General features: G+C 33.3%; 1 protein-coding gene and 1 long non-coding RNA gene across 19 annotated transcripts in view; one reads left to right on the top strand and one right to left on the bottom strand.

Moving 5' to 3' along the window:
* Positions 1-19,671, top strand: part of BAZ2B (bromodomain adjacent to zinc finger domain 2B) — a 315,898-nt gene that overhangs the window by 242,789 nt on the left and 53,438 nt on the right. For 10 of the 18 annotated variants that reach the window (XM_044242153.1, XM_044242151.1, XM_044242143.1 and 7 more), the window contains 6 exons: positions 1,431-1,496; positions 2,867-2,911; positions 3,154-3,186; positions 4,436-4,501; positions 16,269-16,409; positions 18,959-19,213. In XM_044242153.1, the coding sequence (XP_044098088.1) occupies positions 1,431-1,496; positions 2,867-2,911; positions 3,154-3,186; positions 4,436-4,501; positions 16,269-16,409; positions 18,959-19,213 (606 nt within the window). The remainder of the gene's footprint in view (positions 1-1,430; positions 1,497-2,866; positions 2,912-3,153; positions 3,187-4,435; positions 4,502-16,268; positions 16,410-18,958; positions 19,214-19,671) is intronic. The other 8 variants (XM_044242152.1, XM_044242154.1, XM_044242148.1 and 5 more) reach the window with 2 other exon arrangements.
* The window catches only part of LOC122902525, a 93,682-nt gene that overhangs the window by 32,136 nt on the left and 41,875 nt on the right, over positions 1-19,671 (bottom strand). The gene's annotated exons all lie outside the window — the stretch shown is intronic.

Below are 19,671 nucleotides of genomic sequence, written 5' to 3'. Positions count from 1 at the left end.
TATTGGCAACAGCAAAAGTAATAGCCAAAAGACAGCAAGGGAAAATGCAGAAAAACTCCAACCTGCATATATAGGAATTCAAAAGCCTAGCAAGAGTGTGTAATTTTGTAGTTGAATAGCAAACAATTTTCAATACCTTAATGGCCAAAATACATTACTCTATCAAACTGTGTAGTATAATAACTGTTCAGAACAATGTTCAGAACAATGGCCCTGAGTCATCAGGAAAAGCCAAATTGTGCTAACTGTACTATGTCTCAATAGGCATATGTCTCAAAATTATTTTCATCTAAAACTGTGAAAATAAACTTTTTTTTTTTTTAAAGATTTTCTTTATTTATTTGTCAGAGAGAGAGCGAGCACAGGCAGACAGAGAGGCAGGCAGAGGCAGAGGCAGAGGGAGAAGCAGGCTCCCTGCCGAGCAAGGAGCCCGATGTGGGACTCGATCCCAGGACGCTGGGATCATGACCTGAGCCGAAGGCAGCTGCTTAACCAACTGAGCCACCCAGGCGTCCCTAAACTTTTAATGATTAAAAAATATTATAACCTTTGAGCTATTCAGGAAACCATTGCCATATAAAACAATTCCCTGAAGACTCCAGCTAGCTGAGGTTTTCTGTGTAGAAATAGACACATATTTCCTTACCCATTTCAAATTAATTTTAAAACCCCCCAAATAGAAAATATGCCTATCTTAAAGTAAACTGACAATAACTACTGGATAGTTTAAAAACTGCTTGATAATTAAAGACTTGAAGATTATAAAGCTCAAATTTGATAACATGATCTTGGTATTCAAAATATACTTCATGAAATATGTTTACTTTAAAAAAAAAAAGCCTTTAACTAAACCACCTTGTATAGCTAGAGAAAATGAGATGTAATGTTTCCTTCCTTTAAATCATCTGAGTAATGGATTTCTTTATCTCAAATTTCAAGTGTTAAAAAAGAATTTCAAATAAAGAGTACATGTGCATTTTAATGTGTTACTGATGTATTCATTAAATGACTTGCTTACCGATAAAAATCCAGTTTCCTATTTTTTCTACACTGATTGTGTTTTACTTTTTAAAAATCAGAAAAAAAGACAATACATGCCACAAAATCGGTTTTTTTGTGATTGATTTTTTTAAGTCAAAATGACATCAACACTCAGTTAATTCAGACTTTTAACAGAGATTAGAGAGTAAAACTGACATACTCTTACGCGTTTAAAACCTTTTCGTATATCATAATTCTAATCCATATGTTAAAAATTAAATTAGTTTGTTAAATATAATGTTAACTGGGGAAAATTCGTAATTGTCTACATATATGTTACATACTGTTTTGTACCTTGTGAGACATGTAGCTCCATTTTCAAGTCTGAGATTATTTTCAAGTTGTAGTGGTGCTTTTGCATGACTTTGAGACCTGTTTTGCATGCACAGGCTAAAAAGAAAAAGAAGGAAGAAGCAGCAAATGCCAAATTATTGGAGGCCGAGAAACGAATAAAGGTTAGTTTAGATGAGAACCAGAGTTTTTATTTTTCAAAAATAAAAACTATGTGATGTTACACCAGTATCAATTATATGAAAAAAGCTCTCCTCAATTTGATTATCTTAAAAAATGTTTAGCGCAGACACAACATGTATATAATGTGTGCTTTTATTGTATGTATATTGTATGTTTGTGTTTTTTTTTATTTCATTATACAGGTTTTATGTGATGCTTTGAGCTCTTCAAGTAGCAAACATCAAATCAGAAATGCAAACTATTGCATAATACCTGTATATAGTTTTGCTGAATCAGAATAATCTTCCCAAAGCTATTTTGTGTTGTTGATGTTTGTTTCAAATTGTGTCCCAAATCTGACTCTCTACTTAAGATTATAACTTGGTTAATGTCCAGCAACTGTTTTAGCTATTAAAAAGTGAAGAGCCTACCAAAACAAAAACCTAACTTGAACAAACTGTCACTTGCCAATAATAAAATTAGCCATTGTTAATTATTATAATGTTTGGTTTTGATTTTCTGACATGAAGCATTGCCCCCCCCAAACCACATACTCTCTCTCTCTCACACACACACACACACACTACCCCTCACCTTCCACTTTTTCTCATAATTAATTACTGAAAGAGAGCAGCTTAATGATCCTGCTGGTTTCAGAAACAGACACAATTATATATCCTATAAAGCCAGGGAACTGTTAGTTACCTTTTCTACTTTGACTTTCTTACTTTTTCTTTAGATTTCTACCCCTTTTCATCACTTAATATCATCTAGATTTTTATCTTTATAAGAATATTTACAGTGATGACATTTGTAGAATTGCTTGCATTAAGCCCGACCCTATTGGAGTAGTGCCCTGGATTATAGCTGAGCATGAAAATCTTAAACTGACCTCAGTCTGTTGTTATTTTCATTCATAGATAGTGTACAGAAATGATATGGATGCTGTCAAGGTATAAAGTAGTGTATTTGGGAATTTATGTTCAGAGTGGAGAGAGTTCTAATCAGCTGGATTTCTATATAATGTATTAAAATAATTTTAAAGATACTTGTGTCAATTGTATCTGATATGCTCTGACCATTTAGCTAGTCAGTTCAGTGAATGTGCCATTGAAATATGCTATTAGGTTATTGAATTTTAAATTTAAATGGCTACTGAATAGGATCCTTGCTACTATCATATAATCTTTCTGTATTAAGTAGAAGCATATGAAATTGCCACTATGTAAGTAAAAAATGATCAAATATTTGCAATTCCATGTGGTTTGACCTACTGGAAGATTATAGAATCTCAGGAAAGCAATATTTAATGCTTGTACTATGTTCTAAATCTTCCCTAAGAATTATATATTAAAAGTTTCTTATTTTTAAGGAAAAAGAAATGAGAAGACAACAAGCTGTTCTTCTGAAGCATCAGGTCTGTATACATATAGTTATACAATTGTTGAAATGTATATTTTATAATTTTTCTTAAATCTGTTTTGGGGAAAATCTTCAAAATGTTTTCTTAAAAGTTTCCAATGTAATTCCTGCTTAAGTTTTTCCTTCATCTTATGGTTTATTGCCTTGCTTTGGTATTGGTGTCTTTGGGGGGTTAAAAATTGGTTTCATGACTCTGTGATTTCTGTTTCATAATGTTGTGCCAACTCTTTCTACCAGGAGTTGGAGAGGCATAGACTAGATATGGTATGGGTATGTTTATTTTTGTACATCTAACACCGCATTGTGATTTGGTTGTGATATGGTTGTCATAGCAATGCATAAAGTGTAGCACTGGCTGCTGTCATATTACATACTGCTGCATGGCTTTACAGCACAGTGCATTGCATACATCTGCTTGTCTGTCTATAAAGAAGTATGATACATCTCCAAGATTTCTAATCAAATTGTGCAAGCCTTACATAAGGTTGCCATCTAGAAATTTACATTACTGATGTCACAATGAGAGTTGGATCACTATACAATTAGATACGATAATGACCCATATTCTCCCATCATTCTAGGTGCAAAACTGCCATTGAATACAATGGGAATTTTGAGTTAGGTTGATGAGAGAATATGAAATATATTCTGGTTTTAAAGACAAAATTTGAGAAATAATTTTAGAAATATCCCTTTGGGGGGACCAAATACATTTAAACAAAAAGAATTCATTAGATATAACTGTAATTCTTAAATTTTAAAATAAAATGAAATTATCAAAACTTGTGCTTACCTTATTTTCATACTGTGCCTTTTAGATTCCATTTATTAGCCTCTGGTGCAGCTTTTACAGTCTTAAATAGCGCATCAAGTGGCAGACATCAGTAAATAGGAGTATCCCATTTCATTGGTGTTGGTATGTGAACCACGACCAGTTTGACTAAATTGGTATAAAAACTTAAAAAAAAAATCTAATTTGTTGGTGGCCTATTGAATTTGCAAAATGATAGTGTACTTGAAATAAAAACAACTTAATTCTAAAACCATGAAGTGAAAGTGGTTATAAATCAATTTCTGTCTAAGAACTTAAGATCTAACTAAACCTTAAGATCTAAACTAAACCTTTAGTTTAATTGGCCTATAGTACATATTTGTGGTTTTTCTAATAGCAGATGTAAGGTAACTGACCTGTTCCAGCCAACCATTATGCTTTTTGTTCTGCCAGCTTTTGAAGGAGCATCACAACTGACCATAAGTAAATCTTGTATGCTTCTGTTTACACTGTCTCCATGTTCATTGCTTTACCTTTTTGCTTTTGATTGTTCTTGTATTTGCTTTCTAAACCTGAACTAAAACATGCACAGACTGGCCATTCTTGTCTTATATTTAGTATTTACTGTGACTTGTCTATAAATGCTAAACATGCTATACTGAGTTTTGTTTTGTTTTGTTTTCTTTTTCCATTTCAAAATCATACTATTAATTATAATTATTTTCCTAATTTTATCTGGCCTAATAGGAACGAGAGAGGAGGAGACAACATATGATGCTTATGAAAGCTATGGAAGCTCGTAAAAAAGCAGAAGTAAGTGCATGTTTCTAAAAAAAGTACTAGTATTTTTTCCTAAAGCATTGGTTTTTCTAAATATAAATTCTTCATAGTGTAGGTTTGTCATGGTTTATTGGCTTTCCAAAGCAAGCCAAATATTAAAGATTAGAACATAAAAGAATGTAGGAAGGATTCCAAACTATGTGTTAATTTTCTTGGCTGAGATTTTAATTATCTTTTTTTAATGTAGTGAATGGCATTTGCTTGGATAAAAGTAGTAATTTATTACTGTAACCAGAGTTTCACAAAACTAATATTAGAGCATGCCTAAACAAGTCCTTTGTGTCCTAACTGAAACACCAGTCAGTCCATCTATGGACTTTTGCCTTCAGAATTAATTATTCTTTACTGTTCTGTGTAAAATTGCGCTTAAGTACTTTCCTTAGGATAGACTTTAACAGATAATTCAGAATAAGGAAATTATTGAAATAAGTAAAAATGAGCTTATTTGGAATGTAATAGAAAGCAATTAAAGGTTAAATATATATATTACAAAGCAATGCATTCTGTATTAAAATAGTTGAATAGAGTTATGGCCATGATATCCAGGGCTTTGGAGTGTGAGAGACTAAGAATTTCTGTGCTGACTCTTCAGACTCAACTTGCTTTACCTCTTCAGGCCTGACTCACTTTCTTTTCTTTCTTTCTTCCTTCCTTCCTTCCTCTTTCCTTCCTTCCTTCCTTCCTTCCTTTCCTTCCTTCTTTCTTTCCTTCCTTCCTTCCTTTCTTCCCTCTTCTTCTGTTTTTTTGTTTCAAGTTTTTAATTTAAATGCTGGTTAAAGTTTATTTCTTCTTTTAAATTGAGATAATGATACCTACCTCTTAGGATTATAAGATTATCAACTGAGATAAACATTTAGTAAGAGAATTAAAAATAACAGTTTGGTCTGGAAGTTTGAGAGAGCTGAGTTTCAGTATTTTTGCCTCAGCTGTGGCTTAAATCTATCATTATAGATTTCTAATGTAGAGAGACAATAAGTATATTGTTTAGGAACCTGGACATTGTAATTTTTTTTTTTACCTGGATTTGAATTCTAGATTCATTGCTCTTCAGCTATGTGACCTTAGGCAAGTTATTTCACATGTGATTCAAATTTTTCATCTATAAAATAGAGATAACAGTTCCTATTTCATTTTGTAGTAATGATTAAATGGGTGTACATCTGTATGAGTGTATGTGTAAAGTTTTTGGAACAAAACGTAGCACCACACAGTGCTTAATAGTTCCTTATCACTCTCCATGTGATTGCTGTGTAGAGTGGGCCTACCAAGATGCATAGCCAGGTTGGGAACTACTAACACAGATTACCTCTAATTAGCCTCTTCCAGCAATCACTTCTTGTGACTCTCCTAAATTTCATGGAAGTTTTGCCTTAACATTTTTCTTACTATCTTTTCTTCCAAACCTGTTAATTATCCAGGCCCATTGACAGCTTTTACACGTAATGTAACCTAATGTAATGCGAGTCTATGAATTTATAACCGTAATCTCTGAAAAATGACAAGTAGAGAAAGAAAGACAACAAATTCTGAGAATTGGAGTGGCTGCTATCGCTGCTCCTTTCTTTTTTTTTTTTTTTTAAGATTTTATTTATTTATTTGACAGAGAAATCACAAGTAGATGGGAGAGGCAGGCAGAGAGAGAGAGAGAGGGAAGCGGGCTCCCCACTGAGCAGAGAGCCCGATGCGGGACTCGATCCCAGGACCCTGAGATCATGACCTGAGCCGAAGGTAGCGGCTTAACCCACTGAGCCACCCAGGCGCCCCTCGCTGTTCCTTTCTAAAAGCAGTGTGGCAGTGGAAAGAGTAGGAAAGGGAGTAATTAAAAGCGCAACCTAATTTCCTCCAATCTGGAGGATAGAAACTGAAGAACAACTCAGGAAAAGGACCTAGAAAATTCCGCAAGAGACAAGTTCCTCTCTACCAAGTGTACTTCTTTTTAGAGGGCTAAAAAGAACAGGAGCATGCCATTCCAATTTTTCCTGATGGGAAGAAAAGCTAAAGAAAGGCAGAATGCAGAACATTATCTCCAGATATATTTGAATTTAGTAGAAGAGGAGAACCCAAGAGTAAGAGTAAGATCATCAAAGAGAGTGAATGCCCAGATTAAAAGGTGCCCAAAAGGCCCAAAAGGCATGACCTCTTCCATTGGTTTTTCATATCTCCTGTTGCCTGGGAATAGAGTGGGAAAAGCTGCTAAAGTGAGGTGAATAAGATCTGGTTTGAGTGAAAGATAGCAGCCACAGGATAAATGAAGGTAATTAAAATTAAACATTCTAAGAATCCATGAAAGACTAAGAGCACCTTTCATGGAAAAAAGATTTACCTTTGACTAGATAAAGCAAATCAGGTACATTGGTTCCAGTAAAACTTGGAAAGGAATATGGGAAATCAAGTACAGCTTTCCCTCTCCTATCTCATTCCTCCTCAGAAAAAAGAAACATGAGTAACATACATAGTATTAACACTTCTGTCTGAAGTACTTAGAAAAATAATAGTATCGTGGAGGGCACGTATTGCATGGAGCACCGGGTGTAGTGCATAAACAATGAGCTTTGGAACACTGAAAAAAAAGTAAAATTTAAAAAAAATTTTAAAAATAAAAATAAGCATCAGATAAAGTGAAAAAGAACTAAAAATGAAAGCACCTATATTGGGGCAATACACATTCTGGACTGGGCTGCTCACGTCAAGCCTAAGTAATTTGGAAAGGAATGTCAAGGCAACCATGCCAAACTATTAAACAAACAAACAAAAAAAAACAGAGAGAGAGAGAGAGAGAAATGTGCATATATATATATATATATAAAGTATATAATTATTATGCTATTTATGTATTAATAAAATGAAGTGTAATAATTTAAGGAACCTCCTTCACTTGTTTGCATTTTTATTTTCCTAAGCACTCCCTATGTGTTCTCCACAGAGCAGCCAGAGTGATTCACTTCTCAGAAAGTGAACCAGGTTACATCTTAACACTAACCAGTAGCTTCTTACTGCAATTGTAGTGAAGTCCAAATGCCTCACCGTCACAAAGCAGTCCCACATGCACTGACCTCTGCCTCTCACTTCAACTTTGTTGAAGATTTGTCTCTTAAGTACTATATTACAGTCATTTTTGTTTTTTTTATCATCCTAAACAAAGGGTCTTTACCATTGCTGCTCTTCCACCAAATATTCAAGTGATTCTTATTTGTTGTTTATTTATAGATTAAATGTTAACTTGTCTAAGAGGCCTTCCAAGAACACCTAATTTTGCCTTTTTTTATACCCCACCTTTGGAACTCCATTCCATCATCTTATTTATTTTATTGTTGTTTATGGTCTGCTTCCTCACAGGATGTAAGATCTTTGAGGACAGGAATCTTGTCTGTCTTGTGTATCACTGTAGAGCCAGGTATACAATTGGACCTTAGAAAATTGTAGTTGAATGAATAAATGAATGAATGAATGAGTTAAAATGCAAATGGCAGTTAAACAAATTGGTGATAAAAATATCATTAAAGAATGACTACATTATTATGTTTTCTATCTGTATAATTTTCTTTATGTAACAATAGAAACTTTTATTTTACCCTAGATGGTTTTCTTAGAGTTAGACATTCAAGAAACTATTATTTAAAATGAAATATGTCACAAATAATCCTTTATTGGAATGTTTAAGAGAACCCCATAGGTAAAACTGACCTCTTAAAATGTTATCCTCTGATAACTGTAGACTTGTGAACAAGACTAGATAATTTTACCATATTTACATAATTTTACTTCTTAAACTACTATTTTGCACACAGCATTAGATTAGATACTACAGAAAAAACAAAAATAATAATAATGATTTTTTTTATTATATCAGAAATAAAAATTTACAGTATAAACAGTTAGACAGTAATTAGGCATATGTTTTTACTGGCAACACAAAACTTTAACCAGATCTTTCATCAATGTGCCACCTCTGTGAATATTAACAAAATATTTCTATATGTACTTGTCCATTTCCTTATTATTACTTAACATGCAAAAGATATAACTAGTAATGCCAATAATGGGCATATCTTGGCTTCATATTCTATGTCCTATTACCATATATTTTTTTCTGTTATTAACTATTAAAAAAAACAAACTTTATTGTAAAGTTACAGCCATATGATACCTAGGCAGGGCCAACTATCAATTCTGAACTGGCCAATATATAAAAACCTTGCTTCTAGCTTTCAATACCTTCAACATTTTATGATTAGATTGTGAAGAAAGGAAAAATAGAGAAGATAAACAAAAATGTTCTGAATAATATTTAAAGAACTAATGAGGTTAAAAAAATAAATTGCTTTCACCTTGTTAATTAAAAATCTCTGATAACATCTGAAATTATTCCAAGAACCTCCCCATAACCATCAAAGTAAGATGGTAACACAAACATCACTTTTATGTTACTCTGTGTACACTACACTGATCTTACTTTTTGATTTAGATTAACTCAATAAATTTTTACTAAAATAATCCCAATTTATTTAGTTTTTCCATTATATAAATTTATAATTAGTGGGGCACCTGGGTTAAGTTGGTTAAGTTGGTTAAGCATCTGTTCAGTCCAGGTCATGATCCCAGATTGGGAGCATGGGGGCGTGCATCAGATTCCCTACTCAGCAGGGAGTCTTCTTCCTCTCCTTCTACCCTTGCCCCCATGCTCATGGTGTCTCCCCCACCCCATAAATAAATAAAAACCTTTTTTAAAAACCCTATAATTAGTAAGAATATTCAGACTTACATAAATTACCTTACTTGTTATTAATCTCTTAGTAATTTTAAAGGATCACTGCTATATCATCATAGTTCATAAATATTTTCATAAGAAAATGTAAGAAAGAATAGTTAATCTCATGAATAAAAAAGGCTTATTTCCTAGTATAATTCAAGTATAATATGAGACACATATGCTTTCATTATTACTAAGCACTAGAAACAGGTTGGTTAAAGCAGTGTGAAAAAGTAGCTCAAAATCCCCTCTTTTATTTAGAAGAACTTTAAACCATACCAGTCACAAATTTATAACCACTTTACTCATATTAACTGAATAATCAACCATAGTGATCGCCAAGAGTCTTTTATATGTCTTCCTCTAAGGATCAATAAACTATAAAAGGTTGTTAAATATGCAGCTATCACAGAAGATTGTGTCAGCACTTTAGGAGACAAAACCATAAAATAGAAGAGAGTAGCTCAGGTTTCAGAAGCCATCTAATAAACAATTTGAAAGCAGAAAAAATATGTAACCCTCCCCATCCATGATTCAAGTCATGAGACTATTTTATAATCCTATATTTATATTAGTTACTAGTTAGTGAAAAATGAAAATAAGTAGAATTGCACACATAGGTGGTTTTGTTTAAACCTGTTGTTCAGTTGAAGACATGGTAAATATACTTCTGTGGCATGCTTGTATTTATGCAATGTACTTATAATGTACTTTAATTTTAAAGTTAAATAGTCTAAAAACAAATATAAAATTATTTTGTATTAGCTATATGATAAGATGTTAAATGTCCTATAAACAAAGTCAATTTTTAAAGGATTATTATCAATTTAATTTAGGTATATTAAAATCTCTGATTCAATCTGACTCAGGAATTATTAACAATTTTAATTTTAACTTGGAACACATTTATAGTAGCTATTCTACAGAGTATTGGATACATAATCTAAAGTACAGACTTCTGTAATACCTTGGGGGATTTTGAGAAAATATAATAACTGGGAGGTTTTATTCTTTTTAAATATTATACCCATAAAATAAAATTTTTATTAAAATATAAAACATAAAGTTCTCTCTCTTTATCATGTGATTCATAATTTTAAACTTTGTTTAAACTTAATTTTCATATTTTAAATGAAAAAATAGTCCCTTTAGAAAAAATTACCCTGATTGTTCTATTCATATTCAGTGTTACCATAAAACAGTAACTGTTAATCTTTATGTCTGTCTTCTATAAATGGCTTGTATTATTAATCTTATTTATACTTGCAGTCTTCCTGCACCCTGAGGTAAACCTGTGTCTCTTAAATTATATTTATGTCTTTGAAATTTAAGTACGAGTTGCTGTCAAAAGAAATGTATTCCCCTAATTATTCCCAAAACAAACACCTAAGAGACCTAGTAGAATCATAAAAAGCAAAAAAATAAGGCATCTTTGCAACATTGTCTCTTAAAAAATGTCTTGTTTTGCAGTCTGATAAGTTGTAAAAGTTTACAATAACAGGCCATTCTACCACATTCATTGTTTGGTTTTTAAACTTCTATGGCTCTAAAATAGAGTAAATTTATTTCATACATTTATTATTGTGCTATAGATTTCTGGAAATATGGTCATTTATGCCTTGAGAGTCCCTAAGGTGGTCTTTTTGTGTGAGTAAAAAACTGATTTTGAAATTGTCACCCTATATATTTTGGGCTATTTAGGATAATCTAAATTTAATCCATTTGTTATAAAAAGGTGTTTCAACTTTGAAGTAAAATTTAAATGATTTCTTAACTAAAATATTAGTAATATTTTGATATGGAAAATTCCATTACTGTAATTAAGATGATTAAAAAGATTTTATTATAAATGACTTATATTCTGAGAATTCATTTACTTCAAGAATTTCTACATCTAGAAAACTGGAAGGTATGAGGGGGATGAAGGCCAAAAAAAATTAAGAGGAGGCATACTAATTAATTGCCATTATTGACAGTCAATCTAAAAAATAATCAGGAGCTATATTTTGTAGTTATTTGTAGGCAATGTAAGTTATTGCCCTGAAATTTAACCATTGTTAGTGTAAAATACGTTTTAACATTCCTTTCATATTATGATAGGTTTCATAAGTCCTCTCTGGTACATCAAAGTTTTATTGTGAGTTGACCTTACAGACCCAGAAAGTTCCATTGTGAAATCCTAGTATTTGACATGGCAACAAAACATATTATTATAGGGGTGTCTGAGTGGCTCAGTCAGTTGGGTTTCCACTCTTGGTTTCAGCTTAGGTCACGATCTCGGGGTCATGGGATTGACCCCTGTTTTGGCTCCACACTGATCTCAGGGTCTGTTCTCTTCCTCTCCTTCTGCCCCTCCCCCAGCTCATGCACGTGCACACATATACTCTCATTCTAAGTTAATTAATTAAATCTTTAAGAAGCCATAATATTACAGAAATTAAGTGTAGGATGAAGCATAATAACTTGTCAAGAGAAGGCTTAGGTATGGGGTGCTTGGATGGCTTGGATGGTTAAGCATCTGCCTTGCGCTCAGATCATGATTTCCAGTCCTGGAATCAAGTCCCAACTCGGGCTCCCAGCACAGTGCGTAGTCTGCCTCTCCTTCTCCCTTTGCCTCTCCCCATGCTTGTACTCTGTCTCTCTCCCTTTCAAATGATAAATAAAATCTTTTTAAAAAAGGGGGGCGGTGTTGGGGCACCTGGGTGCCTCAGTGGGTTAAAGCCTCTGCCTTCGGCTCAGGTCATAATCCCAGGGTCCTCGGATGGAGCCCCACATTGGCTCTCTGCTCAGCAGGGAGCCTGCTTCCCTTCCTCTCTCTCTGCCTGACTCACTGCCTGCTTGTGATCTCTGTCTGTCAAATAAATAAATAAATAAAATCTTTTTAAAAGGGGGGGGTGCTTATGAAGTTGGTAAATATTGCTCTTTCAAACAGTATACCAAGTCTAGAAGAGAGAATACTACACAAGTTTAAACATCTTCAAATTTGGCCTAAAATAGCACTGCCACTTTAAACTTGAATTTCTGGAAAAAATTATCAGATAATAAGTCTATTTAATTTTAATATGGGGACAGTGTATTTGTAAGCACATCAAATCATAGTGTATGAAATTAAAATGATCAAGAAATTAACAATGTTGGAGTAGATGTAGGAAATATATTTTAGATATTTTTAAATTCCCAAATATAATTTGAAAATTATTAATAAATGTATTAAAGTCTGCTTTTGGCTACAAGGTTTGTGTATAATTGAAAATAGAAGACATCAATTATGTCTGTCCACAGAATGAAATATAAAAAGTTGAGAAAATAATCAGCTATTGAATATGTTTAATGACTGGTACAAACGTTAACCTATTGTTATTTATATGGCATTTGTGGAATTAATCATTCAGCAAATGAATAAATGCTTAAATAATTTTTATATGCCTAGGCACACCAAATATTTCTGTTAAAGATATATGACAACTATTGTAGTTGGAGATAAGAACAGCATTGAGACCAGTGGGAGAGGAAAGTTGAACTGATATAAGCTTGATAGGTAGAAAAATAAGATCATTAAAAACTTCCTTGAAGTGTCTGGCAAATTGTACTGCTGGGAATTGAACTTGTTCCATAAAGAAAGAGGTGAATACATTTGTTCCTCTGACCTCTAAAAGCTTACAGTAAAGTGGAAGAGATCAACTTTAGGCAAATAATTGTCCCACACTACAATAAATAATATAACAAGTTATATGGAAGCTTGGGAAAAAAGAGAAATATTAAAATGCTTGAAACACTTATGAGAAGAATAAAAGAAGGCTTTATTTCTGTGTTAAGGAAGAGAGGTTCTGCATTTCAGGCAGGGGAAATGGCATATACAAAGTACAGTGTTGTAACTCAGTATGACCTGTGGGCAGAGAGGAAGGGGCAAAGAGGGGGTTAATCAGTTTTTGCCATGTGTATGACCCTGTCTTGGCTTTGTTGCTTTTTTTCGTCACCTCTTTGTTGTCTGTACTCCTCGTCTTCCTCCCCGTTTCCCTCCTTGTCCTTTTTCGTCATCTTCATCATCATCTAAGCAATGCCTCAAACTGGTTACACTGTCTTCTTAACATAGGTGTATCACACAATGTGATGGATCATGGGAAATACCTTGATAATCATGACATGTGAGACAAAATCTTGTGTGGGGCTAGATTGTGACTTTCTTTATGTACCATTTTAATATTAGTTGATTGTTGAGGGGACCCAGAACTGGCTCTCGTTCTTTGAGCGTTACCTTGTTTTATACAGTTCGTTAAATAAATTAGTGAGTAAACTCATCAAATTTACTACATTTAGAGACCTTGTGTTTCCTTCAAATTATACCTAATATTTCAAGACAAGAATGGTTGCTTGTCTTTAAGTAATAAAGGTCCTAAAAATTTCCAAGATTTCTTGGAAATCTCCATTTTATCCTAAAAATTGATGTCATTTTACTCTCCATGCCATATTATAACCATGCTTTTAACTGGAAAAAATATTGCCTATCACTAGCTAAAAATGGTATCCAAGAATATAAGCCATATTTACCTCATGACATTAAATGCACTCTAACTCACTGTCTGTATATCATTGAAGTATTATGTACCCCCAGATTGCCATCAAAGTGAAGTTGGCACAGTGAAGAGAGCATTAGTGTCACAATATCTTTTTTCTCTTTTTGAAAAGAAATGGCAACCATTTTCAACAGTTTTTAGTGAGTAATAGTCTCAGTTTTTTTGGTTATTATTATAATGAACATCGTTAAGAATTCTGAGTTAGTCCTACATGGTAGAAAAATTTACACCAGCTACTTCGAAATCTATAAGAGACATTTGTTTTTTCTGTTGGTGATTGTGATTCATTATTCTGGTGAGTGACCAAAATATTTTCTCTTTCTTGGAAAAATTCTTAGAGCAACATTCATGTGTTTATAAATTGAAAATCCAATTCTGGGGGAAAAAAAAGTTCTACCAATGATAATTTTGTTTGAAAATCTATACTGCATTGTAGGAATGTTGCATGTTAATTGTGTATATTTTATGTTATTAGACCCTCAGAAACTGCTTTTAGTTTATAATCAATAAGATTAATTGTAGCACTTTTTTTATGTCAGTAGTCTCACAATAGAGCTTCTGAATCATTTTCCTCCCTAATGTCTGTATGAATCAGTAACCCAGAAATTTAGAGGTTGTATAAAAATGAGCAGTGATGTGAGCACATCATGTAAAAAGGCTCTCATGAACTGACCTCTGGCTCTGTATCATAATATTCCGCAATTAGTCAACCTGCAACCTCCACTCCACTCTTGACACTAGTAGCAATTTCTTAAATACACTGTGCTTTCTCTACTCTGCCTGGAATATCCTCTCCTCTGTGTCTCCCCTATGGCATGCCCTCCCACAGCAGTTAGGATGCTGTCTTAGCCATAGTAATTGAAACAGGGATAGCTAGAATATGGGCAAAAATGCTAGTGTGTGTGTGTGTGTGTGTGTGTGTGTGTGTGTGTGTAAAACAAAGCAATGAGTGCAATGTTAAAATTATAGGTAGAGAAATTGGTACTAGGGAGGAAGTGGTAATGTTTAAATAAGATTAAGGTGGAGTACTGACCTTCCTGCTTGGAGTGCACCAATATAAGGAGGTGAGGAAACAAGATGTTCATCAGGAATAGTGAATAGCTTGACTAAATCTACATAGAATACAAAACTGGGAGATAAGATTAAAAAAAAGAGAGAGAGAGAGAGTCTTGAATTCAGAAGTAAGGAGCTGGACTTTATTTTGATAAAAATAAAATTGAAAGATTTTTAGTTAATGAAGAGACATGACCAGCTTTATAAAAGTAAACCCATCATTTGGGACGCCTGGGTGGCTCAGTCAGTTAAGCCGCTGCCTTTGGCTCAGGTCATGATCTCAGGGTCCTGGGATTGAGTCCTCCATCGGGCTTCTTGCTTGGCAGGGAACCTGCTTCTCTCTCTGCCTCTGCCTGCCACTCTGCCTGCTTGTATGCATGCTCTCTCTCTCTCTCTGACAAATAAATAAATAAATAAAATCTTTTTAAAAATTAAAAAAAAAAGTAAGCCCATCATTAATGTGTCAATTGTGTGAGGTAATAGGTTAGAACAGCCGATGATTCCACTGTTATTTCTCATCTGAGTAAGAATTGTATTTGAGGTCTGGCAATAAAGTACTGACACTAATATATCGTAGAATATTTTGACTTCTTCCAACAGAATGTTGTCCCCTTCAACAGGGAGACAGGACAACTATTTTCATCTTGCTGCCATTACAGAAAATATTTTTTGAATGCTTTTGTAATTGCCTTCAGAATTTATTTTATATATATGTTTATAGTGGTAATAGTTGATTATATAGTTGATATATCAGAATCATTTTATATATATGTTTATAATGATAGTAATTGATTACATAGTTGATATATCAGAATCATTTTATATATGTGTTGTTTATAGTGGTAAATAGTATTTTAGATTCATCACAGACTAGTTAATTGAAAGAACTACTTTTGCAAATTCAAGCATGTTGTTTCCACTTTCATGCTTTAAATCCTCCTTTGCTTCTTGGATGGAGTTACACAAAAATTTGTGTTAATACTAAGTTTACTGTATTTTATAAATATTTAATTACCCATGTGCATTTTATATATCTGCTTTTGTTAATAAGTATTTTATTCTCATCTTGTAACCTGGGGAAGGATTGAATAAATTTTGAACAATGGAATAATCTGAGTTGAATCTAATATTGATAATACAAACACACACACACAGTCATAAGGTTATTTTAAAATTCAAAGGGTGAAAATAAGTCATTGTTTCTATGTATGTTTCTATGTTTCTAAGTCTATTCCTAAGTCTCTTAAGAGAATTCTGTTCATGGAAATAATAACCTTTTGATAACTTTTTAAAATTTTAGCTGGTGGTTTTTCAAACACATACAATGATTAAAGAGACTTTTGGCCTTGATTTTCTTTTTAAGGAAAAAGAACGGTTGAAACAAGAAAAACGTGATGAGAAAAGATTAAATAAAGAACGTAAACTAGAGCAAAGAAGATTAGAATTAGAAATGGCAAAGGAACTAAAGAAGCCTAATGAAGATATGTGCTTAGCAGACCAAAAGGTAATTTATCATGTGAAACATTTCATTAATAACTTTAATTTTTCCTGTGTCTCACCTGATTCCTTTGCCAGAGTTGCCATTACAAAAGCCTTTCATTTTTAACCAGAGCAGTGGGTTTCCAAGTCACAGTCTGTCTGTCTTTCCTGGACAGCCACCAATAAACCTCTTTAGAGCTCCTGTGCCAATAATGGCACTATTTAATACATAAGTGGAGCACTGTAAACCTTTTTAAATTGAATTAGAAATACTGAGGAAATCTGCAAAGATGAATTAGAGAAGTGGATAGAATTTCTATATGTCATTTGGTTCCTCCCAGGCATTTAGGTACAGAAAGCTCTAATTCCATATCACATACCTGTAGGTATTTAAAGAAGTGAAGATTTATAATCTACAACTTCCTTCAGTGCTTTAGTGATTGTAACTAACTTTTCTTGAGTGTGTTTACTACATGCCGGGCACTATGCTAAGTGCTTTCAGTGAATTCTCTCATTTAATCCTCACCATAGTCCTGGGGAACTGATATTTATGCCCATTTACAGATGGGAAAACTGAGACACAAAGAGGTTGAGTAACTTGCCCAGTATTACACTGCTAATAAGTGGCAACGTGGATTAAGTCTCCGGTTTGTTAAATTCCAGAGTCCATACTGTTTATCATCTTGAAAGCCAAGAAGTATATCCAACCAACGTACTTCATATGTGTTTTCCCTTCCATCATGCTTCACAGATATGTAATTTGGATAAAATATATAAAAGTAGAAATTTGGAAAGAGCCAAATAATATTGGTATCTGGCATGATTTCATATACTTACAAGTAGAAATATTTTATGTTTGACTCTAAGAAAATGGTATTTCTAGAAAATTATATTGATGCTTCATATTATCTCTATGATACTATCTCAACAATATATTATTATACTTGATAAATAGCATCTATATTTACTTATAAGTCATATTCATCTGTAATACAAATAATGAGTGTCTCTTAATCTGTGTAAGCTCTTTTCTAAACTACTTAAGGCAAACTTTTAGTACTCCAGTGAGGATTTAATTATATTAATATTCTATTTAGTTACTTAGCATAAATGCTTTTAAATGCAAATGAAAGTATAATGCTAGTTTTAGTCAATTGGATGTTTAAAATGAGCCTAGAAAGGGCATATATGTTAGTTAACACACTTATTAAAGCCTCATAGTGAGTAAATACTTTTTAATTCTAAATGAGCTTTATTTTCTTGTATCTTTTATTTTTATTTAAATCCATATGCACTTTATCAATATATGTTCATTTTAAGACTTATTTTTGTTAGCTTTGTTATATACGTTTTTAGAGTCATGGAAATATCTGCGTATGATAGGGTTCAGGAAAAGTCTCTGAATTAAATGGTTCTCAAATGGAACATAAAAGATTTGTATGGTATCAGCTATTATCCATAGTTCTGTGTTTCCATACAATATTGTAGGAAAAGTATTTGGTTAGTTATTTCAGTAAGTGAAGGGTAGGAGAACATTTTTGAACAAGACAATTCAGAGAAATAGAAGTATTTACAAGTCACATTTCTTTCCACAAAGTTTAAAATACAATTATTAAATCCCATTCATGTAGAAAAAATATTTTTAATTTAGATTACCTATTTACTTATTTTTTTAAATGTTTATGACAACTAGTACTATAGTTCAGCCATTAAAATGTTAATATGTAAACATATTTGAGAAGGTGCAAAAGAGACAGCTTTCTAATTTTGATATTGAAACTCAGTATTAATGTTTTGCTATGTACAGGAAACCTAAAGGCTGTTAGTTGCAGTATAACTGGGTTCTTGATAGGGTCATGGGTTCTGATCATGTTGACCTAGTAATTTGTCCACATTCATTAGCCAAAAATGCACTGTGCCCAACCAAACAGCCCTCCGATGCACACTGTTAGTTTCTGAGCTCCCCTAGTAGTTTGCGATATAAATCGGTCTCCATCATTAGAAGAAATCAGTACTCTGGGGGCACGTGGGTGGCTCAGTGGGTTAGAGCCTCTGCCTTCGGCTCGGGTCATGGTCTCAGGGTCCTGGGATCGGCCCCCGCATCGGGCTGTCTGCTCAGCGGGGAGCCTGCTTCCTCCTCTCTCTCTCTGCTTGCCTCTCTGCCTAGTTGTGATCTCTCTCTGTATCAAATAAATCTTTAAAAAAAAAAAAAAAAGAAATCAGTACTCTGCTAAGTATGTCGATGGCATGGTATTTTTGAAATGTTTCTTATGTTATCTAATTATTGCTCCAGCCATATAAGCCAATTTGTATCAATATGTAAATTAATTAAAATAAGCATTCTCTTTTGCAGAAATCTAAGTTCATGTTGGGTTCAACCAAAATTTATTGTTGGTTACTTGTATTCGAGAGCTGTCTATACTTAGTACCATGAGTACTTAGTACCAGGGAATTTATGATCCAGAGGGAAAATCACGGCTGTGATGCAGGACAAAGAAAGACAGCAACTTCTTGTACTTCAGAAGATACAAAATCATGGCTCTAAAATTATTTATTATTTTGTTTTATGTGCAGCCTTTGCCAGAGTTGCCTCGTATTCCAGGACTTGTTCTCTCTGGAAGTACATTTTCAGACTGTCTCATGGTGGTGCAGTTCTTACGAAACTTTGGTAAAGTTTTGGGCTTTGATGTGAATATTGATGTTCCAAACCTGAGTGTTCTTCAAGAGGGATTGCTAAATATAGGGGACAGCATGGGTGAAGTACAAGACTTGCTTGTGAGGCTCCTCTCAGCTGCTGTATGTGATCCAGGTCTAATTACAGGATACAAGGTAAAAAATATATCTATAATTTTCTTTTTAATTTGTACTAGCAGTGCATTGTTAGCTGGCTTTTAGCATATTAGCAGAAGACTGTATAGACTGATCCAATTTTTCTCTACATGTCTGACAAGTCAAATGTAGATCAGCTTCAGTTTGTACTTAAATTGGTACAAACCTAGAAAAACCTGTTTCATAAAGCCTAAGGAATATAGATCATTCCCAAATTACTATTTTCCTCTAGCTGTCAGCAAAAACCAAATTTAAAGAAATGCCCATATGGTATTAGATTATTATTACCCATGTGATATTATGATTATTATTATGATTAACATAATTCATGAAGCAGTTAGAACTTACGTGTGCCTTTTGAAATTATACTGTGTTCTCTCTGAATCACTGTGAATAACTGAGGCTAATCAAAGCATCTACAGACCAGCACATTAAGACTTTTAACGTAGATACCCAAT

The sequence above is a fragment of the Neovison vison genome, chromosome 3 (assembly GCF_020171115.1).
Source record: "Neovison vison isolate M4711 chromosome 3, ASM_NN_V1, whole genome shotgun sequence".
Taxonomy (NCBI): Eukaryota; Metazoa; Chordata; class Mammalia; order Carnivora; family Mustelidae; genus Neogale; species Neogale vison.
Note: the sequence above shows the minus strand (reverse complement) of the source record. Positions and strands in the feature narration are given on the sequence as shown.